The sequence below is a fragment of the Chanodichthys erythropterus genome, chromosome 9, assembly GCF_024489055.1.
Source record: "Chanodichthys erythropterus isolate Z2021 chromosome 9, ASM2448905v1, whole genome shotgun sequence".
Taxonomy (NCBI): Eukaryota; Metazoa; Chordata; class Actinopteri; order Cypriniformes; family Xenocyprididae; genus Chanodichthys; species Chanodichthys erythropterus.
Window position 1 is genome coordinate 28,878,759 of NC_090229.1, and position 25,740 is coordinate 28,904,498.

Sequence of the window (25,740 nt, forward strand, 5' to 3'; positions counted from 1 at the left end):
TTCATCAAAAATATCTTCATTTGTGTTCCAAAGATTAACAGTCTTACAGGTTTGGACCGGCATGAGGGTGAGTAATTAATGACAGAATTTTTATTTTTAGGTGAACTAACCCTGTAAAGTATTATTTATTTGAAATAGCATTAAAGTATCAATGTCTGTAGGTCTTGAGGGTTTCTAACCTGCCAGGATGCCACTGGTGACTCCAGGGATTCCCTGAATCTGACTAACATTGTTGTTGATGAAGTAATCATCGCAGGTGGCGTTCAGGAACTCAGAGTCACAGAAGGATCTCCAGAGCCTGGTGGTGACCGTGACATTTCCCTGCTCTATGGTCTTGGCACAAATGTCAAACCCCTTTGACAGAAGAGTTCGGTTCCCGAGCACACACACCCTAAACAGGATAAGGTCTGTATGAATATGGACGCTCCTGAAATGTATTCTGTACCCTAAAGGAACATTTTTAATTCAAAAGCTTGTACTTACGGAAATTCAGGTGGATCAAAAGATGTCTTGATGACCCCAGCATAGACGGCGAGAATGGAGAGGATAACGCAGGCGAGGAAAACAAGGGCCAACTTATTGACGTACTTCACACCGACAAAAACAACTAAAGACATCAAGGAGAGCACGATGGTACCGTACACACGCATGTTATTCAACAACGCTGCCTCAGCCTCTGATCCCTCCAGACCCTCCATCTTAAATATGGCAGCTGGTGGAACAATGTAGATCTACAAAGAAGTCAAGAGAAAGAAGAAAAAAAAAAAATAGTCAAGAAAGATTCCACTGGTTTATATTGTGTAAAGTTCTGAATATAATCATATTCATATTTAAAACTAATTTAAAACCTACAGTTCTGTTCATAAGTTTACATACCCCTTTCAGAATATGCAATATTTTAACAAAATTAGAGGGATCACACAAATTGGATGTTCATTTTTTAATACTGTCCTGAATAAGCAGTTTCACGGTGGGTGTAAACTTTTGAACAGGATGATAATATGCAAATTTTTCTCTTTTTTTTTTTCATTTAGCACTGCCCTTCAGAAGCTAAATGTGATATTTACATGTTTCACAGATTACAAAATAAGTACAATTCACTCCGATCATCCAGTTTCCAAAAGTTTACACCCCCCTGCCGTATTAATAAATGTGACTTGACCTGACGTATGAGCAAAACTGTATTCAGACTATAAATAAAAATAAAAATTGTACATTCAAAATCAAAAATCTAAAAAAGAGATGCTAAATAATATAAATGTATAATAAAATTTGGGTTTGATTGGTTAAATTAATGAAAATAAATAAATAAACGAAAACCAATGAAAATGTACCAGCAGGATTTCAATGCAGCCCAGGATGTACATGGCTCCGGCAAAAGTGGTGCCCAGGTAGAAACATATACCAACGGCCCCACCAAACTCCGGCCCCAGTGAACGAGAAATCATGTAGTATGAACCTCCAGCTATAAGGATACAAACAAATTTGTCATTAATCATGTACATCTAAAAAGTTCAATAGAACTTTACACCATCATCATACTTTTCTCCTGGGGAAATGTCAATTCGACACAAGTGACACATCTACAGGCTATTGGTATTTAAATAAACACAGAGACAGACATGCATCCACATAAGGGAAACACACAGTTATGAGTCCGAAGCTGATCTCAGCACAGTTGGGAGCTGTACTGCGCACTGCAGCTAACTGCCCATGAAGAACAACAGGACAGCCGTCCTCTGGGCATCTGCACACATACACAAACACCGGGAATTCAGCTCACCTGGCACAACTCCATTGGTGGCAATAGCACTCATTGAGATGGCAGTCAGCATAGTCTGTAAATAGAGTAAATAAAGATTAATACAGTGGGGACAGTGAGCGACAAAGACAAGAGGCCTCCAGTGAGTCGTGAAAGAAAAATGTATTTATTAGAAAATAAACATTGAGCACTTTAAGAAGCTATACAGTTGAGGGGGATCTTTGACTGGTTTAGCCGATTCATCGGTTGTAGGGGGGGAAATAATTTTGTCCCTTGCCCCATGAAATGAAGTGACGGCCTTGCATAATGAATTACAGAACTGCATTCTGTAATTATGTTGCACCATTAATGTTGATGTGTCATTTTTTGGATGCTAATTAAAAGCTTTACAATGAGGTTTCATTTGTTAACATTAGTTAACTACATTATTTAACATGAACTAACAATGAACAATTCTTGTACAGCATTTAATAACCTTTGTTCTAGAGTGGTGCCAGGATGATGTCAAAATCCAGGAGACTAATTCGCCAGTGTGTAGCAAATTAGCTAAAACTTATAATTATAAATATTTGAGTTAATTGAATTAACTTGAAGTAGCTGAATTAATATTACATTCAATTAATCTGTTCAGCCAGTGAACACTTAGTATTGATCGTCTATCAACTCTCCAGAAAATAGTTTTCCATGGCCACAGAAAAATAACGCTTTCTTAGCATGTAGCTGTGATAGTAATCGTTATCATTGACACTGGTTTATAGGCAGATCAGAATTTATAGGCAGGCAGAAGTTTTATTTAACTAAATCAAGAACACATCCCTAGACTAAACACACACAGACATACAAATCATGCATACACAGGAAATTAGAGAGTGGAAATTAAATTAAACCATAGCATAACAGGGGAATGAAGCTACGAAAAAAGTAATTTAACGACCTGGAAGAACCATCAGTTTCTCAATATAAAGCACCTTTGTTAACCAAGGGGTTAACAACTTAATACTAAATCGCCATTTAGTATCCGGATATGTAGTCTAGGGAGAAATTCTTGATGGTTCGGTCCGATGGTGTTGAAGTTGTAATCAATATATTCAATATATTCTGCAATGAATTAAGAAATGATAATGAACTTGATCTGTTAATTTGACCCTGTTGTTGAGGAAGTTGCATATAGCCTGAAGGTGAGTTGACCAGCAATCAGTAGAATCAGAAAGAACAATGTAATTCAGGTGCCAGGTTTTCTATTTCTATGGAACGAATGTATGATTCTTGTGGCCTGTACATTTTTGATCAGGCACTGTCTCCAAAGTGTCTTTGAAATGTATGTGGGCCACAAATGGTGGTAGTTCTCAGTGGGGGGGCCAGACATTACGGTGTCGGCATGTTGTGAAGATTGACTTTTACAATTGTCTATTACACACAAAACGTAAGTATGGTCAACTTAAGTTTACCACAGACTTATTTCACTCAGAAATTGAAAAAAAACATTATAAAAACCCATAGGAAAATCTTGAGGGAACCACTGGTGAATTAGTCTTCCAGGTTTTGACATCATCCCTGCTGCACTCTATTACATGGCACTCTAAAATGCTTGATTCTGACTGGTCAGCACCATTGTTAATAGAAATGCTATATTGATGACCGCTTATTCAGTTATTTTAGGTCAGTACTTCTTTCGTGTCTCATGTTTCACACCGCGGACGCGCTCTGTCTCATTTCATTCAGACATTCAATAAAAACAGAAGACTTCAGTTATTAATAGTAGGCCTATAATAATGTTGGCAAAGTGCTGCTAGAACAATATGTACACTTTAATAGATTATAAGATAAAACATAAAAACAGCTAATTCTCAAATCAATATTTAATGCCCTCGTCATTATTTATGTGGTGGAAAGCTGTGTAATAAGTAATATGACTGTACATTGTACCTTTAAATGCCATCTTGTTTGAACTTGTTCGTTCGTTGAAATAGAAAACTTTTGTAACAATATGAATATAGTTCCTGTCACTTTTGATCAATTTAATGCATCCTTGCTGAATAAAAGCATTAATTTCTTTCAAACTTCGAAACGGAAGTATACTTGAGCACATTTGACATGTATAATATTTGATGGACTCAAATTCTAAAATAGGAAGCTAGAAAATGATTAATTTGAAACTGCCAACGTAGCCAAGACTGAAACAAACCTTGTGAATATGACTAGTGAGTGTGGGTTGACAGAATTATTCTGCGAGTGTGAGCGTATCTGCTGGGGTTTGGCAGGGTCAAAAGGGCATGATAGGGGATTTATGGTTGTAGAATCTAAAGGGAAAGCTTTCAGCTTTTTTATATCAAACAATATTAAAACAGATATGACAGGAGGGGAGAGAGCTCAGAGAGGGACAGCAATGCACATTCACTTACATAATACTGCTCAAACTCTCTCTGAAACAGAATAGCGCAGCAAATATTCACTAATGTGTGACACGATCACACACAAAATGCATGCAAACACGCAAGCCACCAGAATCACCAGCAGCAGAGCGGCTTGTCCTTAACTGGCAGCTCTGAAATCAAACACCTCACGTAAGCATTTACATTTACATTCTTGGCAGAAATTCCGTCTGGCATGCTCACATACCGATTTACCAAAGTGACTTACAACAAAGCGATTGTATAACTGTAAGCGATCTTCAGTTAAAGGTGCAGAGGGGTAAAAGGAAACCTTAAGCTCTCAAGAGGGAGTCTCTGGGGGTCTTGCTGCATAATGGTAATAAAACATTCTTCTTTCGAGGTCTGAAGAGACTTTTCTGTTTTTTGTAGATTCTATTAAGTGCATTCAGATATGAAGGATAGAGAGGCTATCTGTGGAGTATTAACGTTTGAGCTTGGTGCAACTGGTGTAATGGAGTCTTGCAATGTCTCTGCATGTGAAGACTGACCGTGGAGCAACACATGAAGACGATGGCGAAGGTTCCCAGGACGCCTCCAACGCCCACCAGCCAGGTCATCCTGAGGAAAAGGATCACCCCCAGGATGTTCTGCATACATGGCAGGTACACGCCCATTATCGTGCCCATACGTGGAGCCTGTCAATCAAACCAATCAACCAAACAATAATCAGGACACAATGTAAATCTATTAACTGGTACATGCTGCTCAATATAATTCACAGACGGCATAATTAAAAGGCCATTTTGTGTGCTTATCAACATCCACCCAATCAATAATTAGGTACATCCATTAACATACACATGACTGAAATTCATTAAATGTTTATACCATGATTATTTGCCAGCACTGACTAGTTAAAGCTGTAATTGATGTTTGCAGTGCAATATTTGACCTGAAGGGTAAAAATTATGGATATTTTCGTCAGTTACGGCTTGTTAAATCTAGCATTCTGCCTGTTTTAATTCAGACGCAGAGATAAAGTGTGGTAAGATTACATTTGCATGAATTATAGCACTTATAATTAATAATGATAATTATTGAGAGAGTAAGAGCGGAGTGTGTGTGTGTGAATTACCTGCTTCTGTTCAGCAACTTTCTACTAATAGTCAAGCTGCGAGTTTCAAAAACGTCAAAATCAGCTATGTTACCCACTCGTTGCTGAGAAATATAATGTAAAGATTCAGTAGCGAAGCTATATTATTATTAAAAGACGCAGGGCAGCGTTGATAAGTTTCTGTGCTCCTGAATGTTTCTGTGTGTGCAAGTGCGTGTGTGTGTTTCAACCAAAGCAGCACATTAATATCGAATAGAGTTTTCAGAAAGACTATGGTATAAAGCACAATACAGATTCAAAGCATTAAACAGGAAAATAATAGAATCATTGATGCAACTTTCATCAAATATTCACAAATTCTGCCGTAAAGCAGCTCTAAAAAGATAATAGTGTCATTATTCAGCTCAAGTCTGTTTAGTGTTGATTCAATTTAGTTTAATAACAATGTAAATGTTGCAAAATTCATCAATTATGAAACAAATTTCATTCTGCTATAAAGCAGCTCTACAGAAGGTAGAAGTGTCATCATCCAGCTCAATTCAATTTAGGTATGTACTCATCCAAAATAAGGTTCAGTAGTGATTTGGCAGTCTGTAGATATACTGGAAGGCTTTTTATGACCTGCACAGTTTTCTTGCGCGCCTCCTCGTTGTTTTCTGCCTCCTCATGCTCTTTACTGCCTTGCGTCAGGTTGGAATAGTTGGCGAGGCTGCTCAGCAGAGAAGATACCATAGGACTAGTGTCCATCTCCTCCTACAAAACACACACATAGAAACAAAGGTGAACCTACATTCATACTGTATTGCAACCCTTTGAAACACTCATTAAAAAAGCTGCACTACCTCAAACAGAGCCATGTTTTTCCCATCATACTGCTGGCTTTTTTCTACGTCACTGGTGCTGCTGTTAATAAAGGGGCTGCTCTCCTTGGATGTTGCATCTCCTGTGAACATACATGAATTAAACATTGGTGTTTATCATCATCTGCAATATAGTACATTGACAGTGGTCGCAAAAAGTATTTGGACGCTTAAAAATATTAAAAATATAAAGTTGTTGACGTTTGGAGTTAGTAAGATTTGAAAAGAAATGAATACTTTTATTCAGCAAAGATTGTGTTTCATCAAAATCAACATCAAGTAAAAGCAACAATCCATTTACAATTTGTCAGACATTGCGCCTACTGGATCTGCTTACATATAAGACCAACATCATCGCATTAGCATATAATACTAAAGAACAATGTTATAGTGGTATCATCAGATTTACGCCATAAGCATATTTGGTTTAAAATGTTCTCTGTCCTCTGTAAGAGTGCTTTGCCTCACAGTATTTTGCAGAATGTCTTTTCACATCTCAAATAAACTAAATGCTGCGTACAGTAGGGTAACATGGGAGTTAGATGTTCTTTTCTTTCAGATGGACAAGAAGTTGTAATGACAACTATAATTTTATAGTAAATTGTATAGTATTTTGAAGTAAAAAGATAAAATTAAACCCTTGGGGTAAGAAGACCTAAGACCAACCCTCACATTTTTTTACTTTAAAATAAAAACTATAACTTTTACTCCACAAATCTAAAAATATTGATGTGTCCACAGATCCCTAATTAACAAATAGACACAAAAAAACTTTGATATTCAACATAAAACAATGATAGATCACTATTTTCCAGAGACACAAAATTAGACCCTCAAAACTGTTTTTGCTTACTAAATCTCACATACTGTATGTTGATATTCAAATGAATTGACAACATTAAAAATAGCACAGCCATTCATCAAGTGCTGAGATGCAATTTTGTGCTAACTATAGTCAAGAGAAAAAATGAAGGTGGTGGTGGGGGGGTCCATCTTGCCCCAGGGGGCATCTTACCCCATGTTACTATACAACTATTCCAAGTAGTTACAACTTCTTGTCCATCTGAAAGAAAAGTACAGGAAGCGGGTGGATAAATGCAACTGTAAAGAAAAACAGCAGTGCATCAACATGGAGCACTCCTTGAGTGTGTGTGTGTGAGGAATTCCAGGATTTCTACATACTCTTCCATAGCAACAACCCGGTTCTGAGCCTATTTTTACACTACCGCTTTCAGCTGCACATCCTTTATCACAGGAACCTTTGATCGGTTAAATCTGAAGTAGCGCAACATACACCCTCACAGGTTCAGAATGCTGTTGTGTCCTATAAATACGTCATGCTTCATTAATTGTGTGTATTTCTAAATTGTAGTGCGTATTGTAATTTCTTTAGTATGCTGTCACCTTCCCTGCCTTCTCTAACATAATTATATGTGGGAGAATGCTCATTAAATGGCCAAGGGAATCCTGCCTCTTAGCTTGCCCGGTTTAATCTGATGTATTAGTTTAATTAATCAAGCTTCCTGCTTCGTACATTTTAATTTTCACAGCATTTGCCTGCTTATTGACCTGCGACCCTATGACCTTTAAACACACAATTCATCACCTTGTTATTTCATCTGTCACCACTAAATCAATACACCACCAAAGCCTTGCACTTTCTACAGTTTAAAATACAAGGACATACACAAACACACACACACGTACACACACACACAAACCAATTATGCAACACATTGATAGTCTTGCGTTTTTAAACAGTTTTCAAACAGTTTTATACCAAGCAGAATTCATTTAAATGCTTGATTGCCTTTGAAAAAAAAAAAGGAAAATTCATTTATACAGCCTTTAAAAACTGCATAATAGAAAGTGTTATCGTATATTATTAAAGAAGATTAGTTGAGTGGGTCTATGAACGCATTAACCTTTAAAGCATCTCAAAAAGGACGTGACAAGAAGATGCATGGTGAAATTAAACACAATAATTTCATTTCATAATTTCATATTTATATACAGATATATAGTCCTTGAATCCTTTAAAGCCAATATAAAAGCCAATTATTTCATTTAAGTGTCCTTGGTCTCACAACGTTTTAATCATCTTACTTTTCGGTTTATCACTTGGTTCCTACATGTAATCATATGAAACTGTAGTGTGTTTTCTCTCTAATCTTGGCTAAAACTCCTACTTCTGGCTCTCTTGACACACACCATCCCACAACCCCAGCAGACTCAAACTGTAATAAGCAATAATGAGAAAAAGATTGGGTTTACAGATTAAGATGGATCTTAATCTTTGACATCTTGTGTGGTGTGTGGTAAAATTTATAACAGAAGCATTTGGTTCATTGTTACAATCCCCAGAAGAGACCCTGAACATAGCTATGCCTATTACAAGGTATCATACAGATATCAAAGAGGGGATTGTATACTGAGCGGGTCTGCTGCTGATTCTGAGGCTGATTCTGCCCTGCTGTCCATTTGAATGTCTCTGGTTTTGCAATGTTGCAGAGGCAAGAGCAGGACAAAAGACTGTAGCTGATGATTGTACTCCACTGCCTTTTTATACACTTCTTTATTCTTGGGCTCAGTCTGTATAAATAACACCAGCTCCCTTTTCTGAGACATGGGCTATTATTTTAAAGCAACACAATTTACTTATATCATATGTGATCAAATTACATAACACACTATGGGCCCTATTTTAACGATCTAAACGCAAAGTGTAAAGCGCACGGTGCAGGTGCACTCAGGGCGTGTCCAAATCCACTTTTGCTATTTTAACGACGGAAAAACGGTCCGTGCGCCGGGGCGCATTTTTGAAATGGGTTGCCCCTATTCTCTTAATGAGTAATGGGCGTAACGTTCAATATACCAATCAGAGTGTCATCTCCCCTTCCCTTTAAGAGCGAGATGCGCTCGCGCCATGGCGGATTGCTATTTACATGGCGGAATTTGTTGGCGGAAAAGCTGAACGCTTTTCAAGCGAAGAAACTGATCTGCTCGTGCGCGAAGTTAAAGCGCGCGAGCAGATCATCTACGGGACAAGCAGGATCTAACATTATATATATTATATAATTATATATTATATAACATATAACATTATAAAATACACTGACTTATTAAACACAACGATTCAACTGAGGAGTTCAACGAGTGATGTTTTGCTGAAATTACCTGTTAAGTGGCCAGTCAATCTTTCAGTCGTCTGCGTTGGATGCAGGCTTTCAAATAGCTCCGCGCGATCAGTCAGTTAATATGTGTGTATTGGCAAGATTGTTCAATTAATTAGCCAGTTTCATTCATCATTATAAGTAGTAACAGGCTGAATTGAAAATAGGTATCCTAATTCTAATACACACAATGACTATTCATCATTACATTTTTATATTTATGTAGCCTACACAATAATATTCTTTTACACTGTAATCCTTTTGTTTTTAATATTTGGCATGTTTGTGTGATGCGCATTGTGTAATAAGCAAAGTCAACGCGCACTGTGGACGCGCCCAGAGGCGCAGTTTCTACCAACTCGCTCTAACAAAAAAATATTGCGCCATTGACTTTAGACCAGGTTTGAGTTGGTCTATGGCGCAGTCTATTTTCAGCTCCTTAAAATAGCAATGCGCCGGCAATGCGCCTGAACACACCTCTTTTTTAGACCAGCACGCCCATGGGCGCACTAACTGGCGCAAATGCATTTACTAATTTAAGGACGTGGCGCTGAACGGGAAAACGTGACGCCGGACGCAAACTAGCAAACACACTTGCGCTGCGCCTTGCGTCGCATTGCGCCGGATGTATTATAGGGCCCTATATCTCTATAGCCGGAGTGATGGAACCGCAACACGTCTCCAACAGTATCGTTGCTGAATGAATCAGTTTTTTTGAGCACAAAAGATTGAATGAATGATTCAATGACTCCCTCATAAATTATACGAAACGCTTGAGTGAATTATTCAAACGAGTTACCCATAAAGACATTTGTCATCACCTATTGGCATAACTTGCCAAGTCACTGAAAAATCCCCTTCACTGCAGAGAGTCTGTTTGGAACACGTTTAAAGATCAGGGTGTGCGATATGTATCGTCCGCTATATTATCATAATTATAGTTTTAACTGATTTGACGTCACTACCGAGAACTTTTATTAACGGAGTTAATTAATAAAGTCTTGTAAATGCAGTTTATCTGCATTACCGGGTTATTGTTTTGCACATAAACATATAATTTCAATAAGCTGATTTTGGGAGTTATCAGCATATTGGTGTGCATGTAAATGTGATCAGTCATACTGATTTTACAAAACAGTTTTTACAATAAACAGTAAGTTAACACTTTGTCACATTTTAGACACAATATTCTTTTTGCTTTATTTTGTCAACACAAATTTCCAAATGGAACCACAGAACTGTTTTTCAGAACAAATTGAACAAATATTTAATTAATGATTCAATGTCTGAATAAATCAGCCAATTAACTGAATCATTTGAATTAATGACTCAAATGATAATTATATTAACTCATTATATATTTTTTTAATTTTTATATACATTTTAGTTACATATTTAAAGTATGATTTAGTTTTTTATCATTTCATAATTAAATATTCAACAAACAAAAATCTCATAGCATTATTTATGCAGTGTTAATACATGCAAGACACCTTTGAGTGTGTCATCACTCATCAATATTGTGCCCTTGTCCCTTAATGCCATGTTGCTCCAGGCAATCTGTTCCTAGGTGTACTATAAGTTAACTTTTTTTGGAAAAGAGCATCAATAAAATGATAAATTAATAGTGTCAGTGATATTGCTAATAGCAAATCTAGCAAGCAAATCGAATTATTAGTGCCTCAGTCCATACTTGCAGCACTTTAAACCAAACAGTCCCACTTGCATATCAGCATGGGTGATTAGCATGATGAGTCAGTAAAAGCATACAGCAGATCAAAGAATGAAATGGATTTTAACTTTATGCATATTATATAGAGAGAGCCCATCAAAGACTAAATATGGCAAAATGTGTAGGCTGAGTAAAGCTTTACTGAATGCAACATGAGCCTGATGTTCTTATCTCATGCAGTTTAGCTGAGCATCCCTTGTGAGAAAAGAGTACTTAATATACTTATAAAATATTTTAACAAAGTACACTTAAGTGGCCTTTTATTTCATTAATATTTAAGTATTTAAAAAATATATACTTTGAAGAACTGTAGTACACTACAACTGCATTCAATACTTCTTTTTTCACAAGGGACTAGTTACTGACTAGTTGTTTGCTGCCTTTTACAATGCTAGCAATTAAACCTTTTTACAAGTTTAGCAAAATGCACTATCTATTTTCAAAGTCATAATCATAATGTCTGACTTCCATTGTTTGGCTCTTTGTTAAATGTGCTTTTGCAATAGCTCAGAAATATTTTAAAATTAATTCTGGACTAATGGTCTGTGTTGAATGATATTTGTAATAGTAAGAGATCATAGCTTTACATCAGCACATAATTTATTTTAAAAGTATACAAAACGAATATATAAAACAATAACAAAACCAAGCAATAAAAAGTTAAAGCTCCAGTGTACCATGAAAAAGGAAAAATACAAAAACTATAAATAAACAGCCATGTTGCTCAGATACTGCTGTTAATATGGGAATGTTCTGTGAAATTAAAACAGCACTGCACTCATTCCCTCTAAGCACCTTTGCCTTTCTATAATCCACAGTTTTAAAATCTGCTTTTTAAAGCCCATTTTAGCCCATGACATCAAAATAATCTGCTTTTTCATTTTTAATGTTTTGCCTGCCCTTTTTTCTTTTCATTTTTATTTGTGTGGTCAGGTTGTGTCACGTTTAGTATTTTCCATATCAGAACCACACTTCATAACATTTATGGTGTGTATAGAAATCATGTGCTGACCCTTGTAACAAAAAGAAGTACACTTTACAGCATACTTTTTTTTAAGTATGGATATAATTCAATATACTTTAAAAGAATATACTTAAGTGTGTACTTCTAAATGTACTGTAAAGCACTTTCTACACTTAGATGGCCTTTTATTTAAGTCATATTACATTATATATATATATATATATATATATATATATATATATATATATATATATATACTTATAAGATTTGATGTAAACTTCAAGTGCACAATCAACACATTTAAGCACACTTCTTTTTCACGAGGAGGTATTAGCCCAGTTGTGGAGAACATGAAGAATTACAGAAATTCTGATAAACCCAAAGTCCAGAAGTGGATCAGAGCATCAAGCTGCAAAGAGTCTAGTTTAGCTGATCACCAGAGATCTGAGCTCTTTAGGGTCCAGGCCCCTCAAAGGTCTTCAAGATCTGAGAGTCTATATTCCCTAAGGGTCCTGGTGCATGTCATCTTTGTCAGTTCCTGAATTGAAGCACCTTTATCTAACTGAAGGAGAGAGAGCAGGTGTTTGAGAACCCAGAGAATTGGTTAGCTTGTGTCCTGTGCTCCCTGAGGCTGATTATATCAGACTCAGCCGCTGTGTGGAGCTTCCTCTATTCCCTTCACAACTGATCAGCAGAGATAGCCAGCCTGAGACAGAGGGAGTGGGATGAAGGTTTCAGTGACTTAAATGCATAGAAGGTTTGTAGTGGGCTGAGTAAGGGGCAACCAAGAAGCAAATTTGTTGAAAAACAATCTTTCCTTTAATACTGTACATTTCTGCTGGCCAGTGGGCAGTTGGTCATGTTTGTCATCCCACTCCACACCTCCTTCATTTTGTTTTAAGTTTGCAATCACACTTGTGCTGTTATCATTTCTTCCCTTGCTTGCATACCATTTTCATGCCTTCCTGCATCCCTTTGTTCTCCTTTTGTCTTCAGACATCCTTTTGCTCACCAGGTCCTTCAGATCTTAAGTGATTCATGTTTTGTTGTTAGGGAAACAGCACTATCCACAGTAAAGTACCTCAGTGTCATTGTATGACTCACAGAACACGTCTTACTCGGTTTACTTCAAGTACTCCTGTAAAGCCTCCTCTACTTCTGCTTTGGCCTGGTGGTAAAAGACACCTGTTATATGGTCAGTCTGCATTATGCTTCACCCAGAGGTCCTATAGAATTGTTTAATGAGATGTATTGTATTTGCTTATCTGTTCTCTTATACATTCACATATACAGTGCAATCCCAAATCAGTATTATTAACATTAACAACAGCTCAAATTAAGTAAATGAAACCATTTTTTGATACTTGGACTATTATAAAACTTTTGAAAACTTGCCTACAAGAAATACAAATTAAACTGAAATTAGACCTCTCTTAAGAAAAAAAAACAAAAACAAAAAAAAACAAACAAAAAAAAAAACTAAATTTAAACTACTATAGTTGCTACACTGAGGAAAATTAAACTTTATAGCCCTTGGTTTCTTCTGTTGGGTGTCAAGTGTTGTCTTTGTGTTACAGAGCTGTTACATATGTGTTTCTCTTTGTATTTTGTTCTCAAATGATCTTTTTCTAGTTTATTTAAATAAAAATGCTGCAGACTAGATGTACGCTTCAGCTCTTCTTTGACTGAAACGTTACAGAACAGCCGCAGTACAACTCATCCTCCTCACACAGGATGAGTGCTCCCTCAAGGACCACATCAGTGTGTTCATCAGCCTAAAAAAACAGGTACATTTTCCGGATGATTCCTTAATCGCTTTCTTTGTTGCTGGACTGAATGAACCGCTTAAGTCTCTCCTTTTTGAATTTCCTCAAGAGATGCTATCTCCTATCTCCACCTCCACTGCCAGTCCTGTCCGGTTCACTTTCGTTGCTTCTTTCCAGCCTTGGCCCCACCTCAGTTGATTCCTCCTCTGCTGGTCCAGTCTGTTTTCCTGGCTCCACCTCTTCCATTGATTAGGTCCAGTTCTCTGGCACTGCCTCCTTCGCTGGTTCTTCCCAGTCACCCTGGCTCTGCCCCCTTGCTCGTTCCACACTGTTTGCTTCTGCTCTGCCAACTGTCCTTGGCTTTCGGGCTCTACTCAGTTTCTGGTCAGTAAGTTCAGCCGCAGTCATCCGAAGGGAAACTTTAAAGTCCTGACCCTCTTGTTCCACGTCAGCTCTCTTAGCCCATGTCCCTTTGACCCATTAGCTCCACTGTGGCTTGTCGTTCCTCTGGGGTCCCTTATCCTTCCGACCCCGTCTTAATCTGTCCTCACCCTGGCAACACCACAGACTTTCAGGCATATGGCTGTGCCTGCACCTTCTAATCCTTCGGCTGCACTGGGGTTCTCCCTCTATCTCTGCCACCTTCCTTCATCCCTCCGGCCCAGCCTTAGTCTTACGAGCTCCCAGCTCCACATCGGTCCTCCGGTTCATTGTGACCTTCAGCTCCAACTTGGTCTCCTATGGCTCCATCATGGGTCTCCATCTCTTTGGCTCTGTCAGGTCTTTCCACTCCACCTGTTCCACCATAGACTGTGAACTGGGTGTTCCTCCTCTTGGGGGTTCTAATCCTCCTTCCCACCCCCTGATATCCATCACCACCTCCTCCCTCCACTTTGGTGTTGTTTTTGTTTACGCTGTGTCTTGTTTAGTTTACTTAATTTACTTTTGTATTTATAGCCCTTGGTTTCCTCTGTTGGGTGTCCAGTGTTGTGTCCTTCGATTTCTGTTTCTCCTTGTTGGATTGATATTTTGTTCTTGGATTATCTTCTTCCTGGATATTTAAATAAAACAGCTGCAGGTTCGATCCACGCTTCAACTTTTCCTTCACTGCAATGTTATAAATGGAGCTACTGAACAAAGAAATTGATATTGAAAACATTAAAATATGATCCAGAATCACCAGATAAAACTTACTAGCTGAACATTAAAAAAGTCAGGTCCTTAGAGGTTCTTTTCATTACTACCTTTCTTATACATTCTCTATTTTCCATAATGGCAATCATATCCAGTCTCTTGAGAAGAAATCAATTACATTGCATCACTTTTGGGTTATGGCCAAAGAACTGATCTTTGTTTACTGAAAGAGGGATTGTATTTCAGAAACCTATTTATTTTGTTTTATAAACAGCACTCTACTCTACTCTTTCTGTATTTTATGCCAGCAGTGTTAATGATATTCCTTTTTAATCATGATGGCAGCTTTCCCTCAGGATAAAGGCCTTTGTCTAGTACATGCAGAGAGTGAAACAGCAAGTACTCCTTGCCCTGATAACCCAGAATTTGCTGCTTTGCTCAAATTATCCTCCACTTTCAATCCAAAGAGCCAATCATCACATCAGTGATCATACCGGCTGGGTGTCAGATGTATTAGAATCAAGATTTTTTTAAACCCCTGACAAACATTTTTGACATCTTCTATTATGATCGATCATCATATTGTATAATTTGTATTCTCAAAGCACAAAAAAACCTGTCAAACCCTTGATACAACTTATATAAAGGGTTTGATCATTGTTTTTAATTTGAGAAGTCTCTTTATAGAAGCTATTTATCTTATTTTAGAATTTTCTAAAAGCTCTTCAAAGCTGGAAGACACTTTTATCAATTGCAGCCAACAATACATTAAAGACACACATTTCATTAGCCAATGCATTCCCTTTTAATTGAAATCATGTCCTTTTCATTATCAATATTGCGCTCTACTAGTTGTGCTACAGTAACAAGCTATTTGGCCTGAGTTTTATCAGATCTAGACAAAAAGCGGGGGCAGATCATAGGGACAGCATCAGGGTCAATCCTGGAACAGGCAGAGTCAAAGAGAATAACCCAAAAAGGATTAAGCTCCAGATTTCCTGTTTGTTATGCGAATGGCCTTTTCACTACAATATTAGGTCACATCCACTGAGTCTTGCGTAAAGACAGAGCAAAGAGAAAAGGATAAGGAGAAAAGAAACCAACGACTGGTACAAAAGATACTGCTGTTAATTAAATACCTGCTGATCCTCAGATTCAGAACTTCTGATGATAAAAGACAGTTAAAGACCTGAAATATTAAAAGTGGAGTCACATGATGATTGCTCATAAGCTGCAATAAGTCCTGAAAACTTGGCTTCATTTTAGAGAAAACTGACAAGAGAAGGAATAAAGGAAGACAGAGAAATAGAGACATTATGAGAAAAAAGCTTAAGACGTCACTTCTCGTTCACAGTTCTCAAGTGTATTTAATACATCAGAATTTTTCCAAGATTTGAAAAAGTGACATTTCTATTTTGGTGTGCATCTTATATATGCTTTTTCTCTGAGTAGTTGGACTGAAGCATTTATCCTCAAGCCAAAAGTGCTGATTCACTAAGCTGGCAATGGTGACAAAGAAAGTAACACTATGCCAACTGGCTTAATCTAAACAAACTTAATGGCAGAAGGCTTTCGTGTGGGCAAAACATAACAGTCTGAATTCACAACCACAGAATTTGACATATGGTGGAAATTTGATTGAGAAGCCCTTCTGAGTGAGCAGACCAGCAGCCATTTTTCTAATGTTATAAGATCTTCTGTGAATGTCTTGAGGTGGCTCTACATTAGTGGTTTAGAGCCAAGTGCAGACTAGTCTGACATAGCCAGACATTTGACCAGTGTGGTGGTTTTCAATAAGACAAAAATGATGGAATGTCTGGGGGAATCTGGGGCAATAATTTGCCAAATATATTAAGGTTGCACAATTGGCCAAAAAAAAAAAAAAAATCATACTGCATTTATTTTGGCAAATGTAATCTTGAGCACCAAACCAGCATGTAGAGTGGTACATGGATAACATATTTGTGTAGGCCAAAACCCAGAAAATAGCATTTTAGCATTTACGGTTCCATCATCCTGAAGTCTATGGGTCCTATTTTAACAATCTAAGTGTATGGTCTGAAACGTATACCGCAGGTGCACTTAGGGCATGTCCGAATCAACTTTTGCTAGTTTAACGATGAAAAAATGGTTGACGGGTGTAACGTGCAATAAACCAATCAGAGTGTCATCTCCCATTCCCTTTAAAAGCCACGTGCACTTGCACCATGGCGGATTGCTATTTACATGGCTGAACATAGACACCCTCAACCTGACGAGTCAGTTTAAATACATGTGTGTATTGCCACGATTGTTCTAATAATTAGCCAATTTCATTCATCATTACTGCAAATAGTTAATTCTGATCATGCAATGACAATCTGTTATGACATGTAGGCATTTTTATCTTTATGTACACAATAATAATCTTTTGCATTGTAATCCTTTTATTTTTAATATTTGGCATGTTTGTGTGCTGCTGCACGTCCCTGTGTGTGTAAAAGGCTAAATGTATGCACGTTGTGCACCCGCCTATAGGCGCATATTACTAATGCGCCCTTGAAATAACAAAAAATAAATAAATAAATTAGCTGAAGCAGCTGAAAACGACTGCACCATTGACCAACAAAAACCTGATCTAAAGTCAACGGCACAGTCGTTTTCAGCTGCCTCAAAAAAGCAACATGCCAACAATGCGCCTGAACACACCTCGTTTTCAGACCAGCACACCCATGGGTGAACAGTTGGGCGCGAATGCATTTAAAAAAAAAAAAGCTATTTAAACAATGTGGTGCAGGACAGGAAAATGATAACTGCGTCGGGCTGAAACTAGCAAAAAACACTTGCGTCACGCCTAGGGTTGCATTGCGCCGGGGGTATGATAGGGCCCTATTTCTTTACTGTCTCTTTTCATAAATTTGATGCATCCTTGTTGAATAAAAGTATTAATTTCCAAACTTATTTTTATGTGCTCTGATCTTTATCTACATCACAATTATAGACAAACACAATCTGACTAAACTCATAACACACAAACAGTTGTACTTTTCACAATTTATTAAAGACATTGGGTGAGTATTGGCAGGGAAGGCTGGAAAAAAAGTTATCCTGAGTTCTGCTATTAAAGGTGCAATATGTAATATTTTTGCAGTAAAATATCCAAAAACCACTAGGCCAGTGTTATATATTTTGTTCACTTGAGTACTTACAATATCCCAAATTTTTGCAACTATTTGTAAATCGTGAGAAAATGGCAATTTTAACCAAGGCTGTGAGGAGTTGCCTGTCAATTGCGTCATACCCGCGTTAACCCTCGGTCTGCCTCGGTTTCTCGGTATTATTGTGTAGAAACCATGGAAACACCGAAGACGCTTTAATATATTACACATTTTAATAGACAAGAGAACATCTGTTTTGATATATTTATAGACAGAAAATATAGACTGTTGTTATATAGCTCAACACGTTTAGTCTTATTGTTTAAATCTAATTATCTTGTTTTTTTGCGAGTACCATGCTTAACCATGCCTCAGAACACTATTTTGTCAAGTAGCTAACAGAGCATAATCAGATGCAGCTTTATTTTTAGTAACAGTAATACAGAATTTTCTCCATCATACAATACGTTTAAAATGAATTGCATGCCATTTATCAACACAAGCCATCCAATATTTAATATGATATTCTAAAATCAATCTATCTTACTGCAGTGCATCTCAAACAAGTGTCTCACAGCAGCTGCCGAGCGAACACACGTTATAATGAGCTTAATCAGCTCCCACAACACTCAGTCCTGCTCAGCTTCATACTACAGTAACGTTTATAATCGCATCCATAAACATGATTTCTTCCCTAGTCCTATCCCTATTCTTTTGCACCATCCGTTGAGGTGGAGACCAAATGTCCCAAGATTCCGCTCTCAAACTTGGCATCATCAAACTTCGCCATTGTTTTGAATAGGCCTCTAGTGACCTCTAGCGGACAAAATTATTACATACTGCACCTTTAAGCTAATTCAGATGCTGTGGCATAACCTAAAGAGGGCTGTGTTATCAAGACAACCCAAAAATACTGATAAACTAAAACAGGTTTCTGCGCAGGGATGTCCATATTTGCAAGTCTTATAAGCAGCTATAGGAAATATTTGGTGGAGATATTCTTGCTAAAGGAGGATCTGCAATTTAAGGGTTCACTTGCTTTCTTCACCCTACAGTGTAAACGATTACTCAATGTGAAATTATTATTTGTGTGTTAGTTTAGTCAGATTGTGCTTGTCTATAACTGAGTTCAAGTAAAGTTTTATGAGCAAACAAAGCAGAAATAAAAAAAAATATAGCTGCAAGCAGCAATTACGGGGCCAAGCACAAAAACGGCACAATAAGCAAGCCAACACGGCTGTGAGCATCAGACCAGCTGCAACAGTGAGCAATTAAAGACCTATTAAGATCATTCTAGGCAAACGAGCTGAAAAATGAACAAAAATGAGGATTTACTGCTTCATCACTTTCGACCAATAGGTGGCACTGTGTCCAAATGATTGTTGTATGGTCAGAGTGAGGTGTCAATGACACTTGCAAAGTTTGGTGTCAATATGTCAAAGCATTGCAGAGATACAGCTTAAAGAGTGACTTTTGCATCATGCCTCAAAATTGTTGCTCCGATATATGAAAACGGTTTGATGTATCAAATTGAAATCCATAACTTTTTGTCGGCATGGTCTGAAGATGATACGGTTCGATTTTGGTGAAAATCGGAGTAACGGTCTAGGAAAAGTTCGAAAAAGTAGGTTTTAAAAGAAAAACAATATGGCGGACAGGAAGTTCAGCCGACTATGTCAAATTTGATATATATGTTCTCAGCATGACCCAAGGAATCTACTGAGACCAGTTTCATTACAATCGGTTAATATAGTCAAAAGTTATTAGCATTTTTGTAAAATTTGTTATAACTTTTGACCGCTGCACCAAAGCTTTTTGAGTATTGTAAGGACATGGTGCCAAAGACACATACCGAGTTTCGTAATGATACGCTAATGCGTTCCTAAATTACAGCATTTTAGCACAAAATTCAAAATGGCCGAACGCCAAAATGGCTGATATGTAAAAATTTGATATCATTTGACTCGACATGATGCCCTGAATCTAACGAGACCAAATTTATGATTTTTGGACAAAGCCATCAGAAGTTATAAGCAAAAATAGCCATTTTTCATATCTCCGCACCAGTTGGTGGCGCTGTGCCGAAACACTGCATGATGCCTCAGGTCATGCTTGTGATTACATATACCAAGTTTGGTCTGAATACGATAAAGCGTTACGGAGATACAACCTTACGTCAATTTTCGCAAGCACAACATTCAATTTGTTCGTGTGTTTTTCGAATACGGTTTGAGGAATCCATTTTAATTCCATAACTTTTGGCATGGTCTGAAGATGATCTGGTTCCATTTTCATGAAAATCTGAGTAATTGCCTAGGAGGAGTTCGAAAAAGTATGTTTTTCAGAAAATTCAAAATGGTGGAAAAATTTTCTTGACGGAAAATGACGTCATAGGGTGCATTCGAATCTTTTTTCGAATTTTGTTTCTAGCCCTTACGGTTCAAAAGTTATTAGCATAAACATAAGTGCAACTTTGGACAGCTGGTGACACTAGAGTGATTGAGTTAGAGACTCCAAATTTGCTATGGACAAATGTCAGACTGTCCTCTAACTGTGTGCCAAATTTCACAACTTTCCCGCAAGTGGTTCTATGGGCTGTCATAGACTTCAATAGCGGAAGAAGAAGAAGAAGAATCGAAAATAAAAATTAAAAGAACACCAACAGATACAATAGGTGCCTCAGCACCTTCGGTGCTTGGCCCCTAATTTCACATACAAAAAATATATGTTCTTTCATAATAATTGTCTGTTTGCAGTGTGCTATTAAACTCATGGTCAAAGGGTTCTGTGCAACAAAGGCAAGCATTGTTCTTTGTCAAAATCTCTAGTCATTCACAATCTTTGACCTCAAATCCTTTGTGTGGTGAGTGTGAACATTATTGACATAAACCTTCATGTTCCCCTGGAGAGCACACCACCAATTCAGTGACTCAGGGCTGACATAATGACTGTCCAGACCACAAGTCAGAAGCGCAGAGAGGACCACAGCTGTGTGTCTGCAGACCACAGCCAAAGGCAGTGCTGCAGCTGCGGCACATGTGACGTTCTGCAGAGATCCTTCAGCAGTGCCATCACAATGAATGTGATTGTGGATCAGTTTTTGTCTTTTGTGTGTTCACATAGCAAAACAGACAATATAGAATATGCATATGTGTGTATATTTATTTGTATATTCAGTGACTACTGTTAGAGCATGGAAATAGTAATTTGACTCATGGGGAAAAATGTATATCTTTAAAACATTAAAGGAACACTCCACTTTTTTTGAAAATAGGCTAGAGTATAGAGTATAGTTCCTAGGCATATCAGCCTAGAAAATCGCAACTTTTCATTTTCTGTCGGTCTTCGTACACGATTTAACTACAGAAGAGACAAGTTTTAAATAGGAAAAATATCAAAACTCTTTGGCCATTTTTAAGCGCGATGCTAACGGTCTAATCAGATTCAATGAACTATGCTAAGCTATGCTAAAAGTGGTACCGCCAGAACCGGAGATCGGCTGAATGGATTCGAAAAGGGTCAAACTCAACTGTTAAACTCTAGGGGAGTTGGAAAATGAGCCTATTTTCAAAAAAAGTGGAGTGTTCCTTTAAAAGTTGTTGTGGTGGCTAAAAGTGAGTGCAAATGTAGTATGTACATATATACACTATATGGAAGAAAATGTTTTGCAATTTTTAAAGCATTAAATTATGATGCTTAAATATAGTGCAGTATAGTACGACTGTATTTAAGCTGGGGATATGCTTACTATGTCTAAAAATGCTTTCTATTATGCAGTTCAGAAAGACTGAAACAATTATTTTGAAGTTCATTGGAGGACATGGTTGATATTGCTTACTCAACTACTACTGACCTACAGACTCACTACAGGTCTATAATGCTCAATACAGATCAATAAATTTGTCTACTTACCTGAGTGACTTATTAGAGGCCTATAAGACTCACTAAAAATCTATATGGTTCTCTACAGGTATATACGGTTCTCTACTGAACTGTACACTTGTGAAAAAGAAGTACACTTTAGCATACTTAAAAAAAAAAAAAAGAGTACTTATGTAAATAATGTTTAAAATAAAATAATAAACTTAAGTGCGGACTGAATTTAATATTTTTGGACAATTACATGTTAATTGCAAATAAATTAAATGTATTATAGTTTAAATTAATAAGAACTGCAATTAGCTGAATTTTATATTGCTTTTTTGACCTACTTGACCCAAGTAGGACGCAAGTACATTTTTAAATGTAATTTCATAATTACTTCTACTGTATTTGAAATATGGTTAAAAGGTACAGCAGAATGTACTGACAAGCATGTATGGTAACTAAAACAATTTATTTTGAAACTTTTATGTCATGTATTTAAATAAATTTGTAATTACACATTTATAATGATGAAGTTGCAATTTAGTACTTTTTAAATATATTTACTTTGAAAAGTAAATATACTTTGGGTGTGTTATTTGATAGAAGTCTTTCATTTGAAAGCCACATTTCTAAGCATTTGTAAAATCACATTTTTCCATCTTAATATATCTAACATATTATACATATGCTTTCAGTGACAACTGCAGAAAAATTGCATTCATGCATCCATGACCTCAAGGCTAGATTATTGTAATGCTTCACTGGGTAGTTGCCCTGTAAGCTTAATAAACAAACTCCAGCTGGTCCAAATTGCAGCAGCTAGAGTTACTAGAACCAGGAAGTATGACCATATTAGCTTGGTTCTGCCAACACTGCATTGCCTCCCTATTAAACATTGCATACATTTTAAAATCTTGCTGATAACTAATAAAGACCTGAATGGTTTAGCTCATCAGTACAAGCTCTTTTCCTTTTCCTATTTAGCACCCAAAATCTGAAACAGTCTTCCTTGCATTGTTCAGGAAGCAGACACACTATGTCAGTTTAAATCTAGATTAAAAACATCTTTAACCTAGCATACACATAACACACTTCTTTAAATTCAAATCCGTTAAAGGAATGTTAGGCTGCATAAAGTAGGTCAACCAGAAGTGAGAACACTTCCCACAACATCTGATGTACTTGTTACATCGTAAGAATGGTTCAAATCGTCTGTCTGTCTCATCCTTATCCTGAGGTTACCGTAGTCAGCCGGATCTGGGCCATATCCAGATCAGATGGTGGACCTACACCTAGACACGACCACAAAACAGCCCTGAATGTCAGCAGAGACCATGTCAATTAGACAATCACTTGTGAAGACCTTGTCAACACGACAGCCATTGGCACAGATCCTCAAGAACCAGACTAGTCCCCTGCACAGGCCCTGATAGGCAGCTTTGTCTCCATACAGGCATAAAATAATTTTCAAGCAAAAGGAACTGATTGAGTCAGCGCCGATAGCCTTGTGGGCAGCACGCCGACATATAGCACCGTTGTGCTTTGGGCGACCGAGTTTGAGTCCCGGCTCGTGGACCTTTCCCGATCCCGTCCCCCTCTCTCGCTTCCTGTCTGCTCTATGCTATCCTTTCACAATAAAGGCAAAAATAGCCAAAAGTAAATCTAAAAAGGTTTTGTGACTTGTGATGCAGCCTTGAATTACACCATGTTAATTTCATTGGCCAAAGGAGAACTGGCCCTGCGACTGAGTCTGGTTTCTCACAAGGTTTTTTTTTTTTTCTTTCTTTCTTTTTCTCCATTTTGACACTTGATGGAGTTTGGTTCCTTGCCACTGGGGAAACTTAATATTTAATAATATTATTGATCTGACTGGACAATATAGGATAAAAACTGAACTGAGCTGGATGATAAAATCTTTATAACAGAACTGAATTAACACTGAACTAACTTCTGCTGAACAATGATACTTTTTTTCTTTGAACTCTGTTTGCATCATTGAATCATTTTCCTGTTGATCACTGTTAAGTGCTTGGAAACAATCTGTACTGTACAAAGTGCTATATAAAAAAGTGCACTTCTTTTTCACAAGGGTATGGCTTTTTTTCTTTGAACAAACTACACTTTTTTTCTTTGAACTCTGTTTGCATCATTGAATCATTTTCCTGTTGATCACTGTTAAGCTGCTTGGAAACAATCTGTATTGTACAAAGTGCTATATAAAAAAGTGCACTTCTTTTTCACAAGGGTATGGCTTACTGCAGATCTACAGTATAATATTTAGCACAGACCCATACAAGTACAGTTCTATTAGGATCACTACTAATCAAACAGAGCTTCAGATAGGGTACAGTAATAGCACAATTCAATGTTCTAATTAAATGACATTAAATAAGTAGCAGATTGTTTAAAACACCAGGGATAGATAAGCACAGGTTGTGTCTCTCACGTGGTAGATTTATCACAAAATGGGCAGTTTACACTAGCGTTCAAAGGCTTTACTAGAAGTGTGGCTCACTAGGATTATCCCACATGCAGCCACATACAGAGTGGGTGACTGTGGCATGCCAGATATTGCATTAATTTCAGGAAATAGGCCACCTGAACGTAAGCACACATCCACAAAGGCACACTCAGACACAGCCACAGCTGTCAGATTAATTTCTGCAGATATTTTCCACCCAGGATACTAACACATGAAGTGGCGCATAGCTGCAAAGGTGCTGCTGTTGGCCTGAGCAACATCTCCCTCCCTCCTTTTCTCTGTCTTCATCTTCCTCCCACTCTTGCTCCCTGTCGCATGCTCTTTGATGAAATCCCCCAGCTGTCTCACTCTCCTCACACTGCAGTCTGCCAGCCACGTATCCTCTTCAACAGTCGAAATGCACCTTTCATAGACACTCCTTATCTGAACAGATTCATAGCCATATAAAAAGTCCCTGCTGTCCTGAAGTGATGTGAATACTGTAAGACATTGGTGCTCTGACGCAGCAATTTTTTAACACTTACAGCAGAGAACGGTTCAGTGTCAAATCTGGATGCTGAACATTTTTTAATGTCTAGGTTCATCTGTCCCAAGACTTGCATGGACTTAGAGATGACACAGCATGGGAGGAAAGGGGGAACAGTCATTCTGAATTAAATCAATGGTTGCCAAAGGACAAGTAAAGCGTTGCCAGGGAACAGGTTGCTTAGTAACAAAAAAGAGTTGACTGGTATTCAACGGCTTAATCACAACATACCTTCACTATGTCAAACCGCGTCCTTCACAGGAAGGTTAAACATTCACCCTGAGAACATTTATGTGCAATAAATTACAGCTTAAAGGGGCCATATGGTACACTTTTTCTCATTTGATTTTGCATAGCATTTTATTGGCATGGTTGAAGAAATTAGAAAGAGAGCTTACACTCTACACTAAAAATGCTGGGTTAAGAACAACCCAAATTGGGTTGAAAACGAACAAACCCAGCGGTTGGATTAAATGTTTGTCCAACGTGCTGGGAAGTTTTATTTAACCCAACTATTGTTTAAAAATTACTTTTTTAGCTGGCTTTTAGCTTTTTTAAAATGAAAAAAATCACACAAATAATTACTAGAGGCAACAATAATGATCAGAAGGTGAACATTTATTAATAAGCAATTTAATAAATGTTTATTATTTAATTATTATTTATTAAACGTATGAATAAATGTTAATTTATTAAACATATTAATAATTGTTAATCTCCGTCATACTTTGGGTTTATTTTAAGCAAGCAATACAAACTATTAAGCAAGTTGGGCAAACATTTAACCCAACCGCTGAGTTAAAACAATTCAATTGCTGGGTCAAAACAGCCCATTGGTTGTTTTTAACCCA

At 37.4% G+C, this 25,740-nt stretch overlaps 1 protein-coding gene across 2 annotated transcripts in view; it reads right to left on the reverse strand.

Moving 5' to 3' along the window:
- Positions 1 to 25,740, reverse strand: part of slc12a5b (solute carrier family 12 member 5b) — a 58,255-nt gene that overhangs the window by 17,387 nt on the left and 15,128 nt on the right. For both annotated transcript variants that reach the window (XM_067393971.1, XM_067393970.1), the window contains exons 2-8: positions 6,091 to 6,191; positions 5,870 to 6,001; positions 4,683 to 4,829; positions 1,784 to 1,838; positions 1,335 to 1,465; positions 484 to 731; positions 180 to 391 (exon numbers count right to left, since the gene is read on the reverse strand). In XM_067393971.1, the coding sequence (XP_067250072.1) occupies positions 180 to 391; positions 484 to 731; positions 1,335 to 1,465; positions 1,784 to 1,838; positions 4,683 to 4,829; positions 5,870 to 6,001; positions 6,091 to 6,191 (1,026 nt within the window). The remainder of the gene's footprint in view (positions 1 to 179; positions 392 to 483; positions 732 to 1,334; positions 1,466 to 1,783; positions 1,839 to 4,682; positions 4,830 to 5,869; positions 6,002 to 6,090; positions 6,192 to 25,740) is intronic.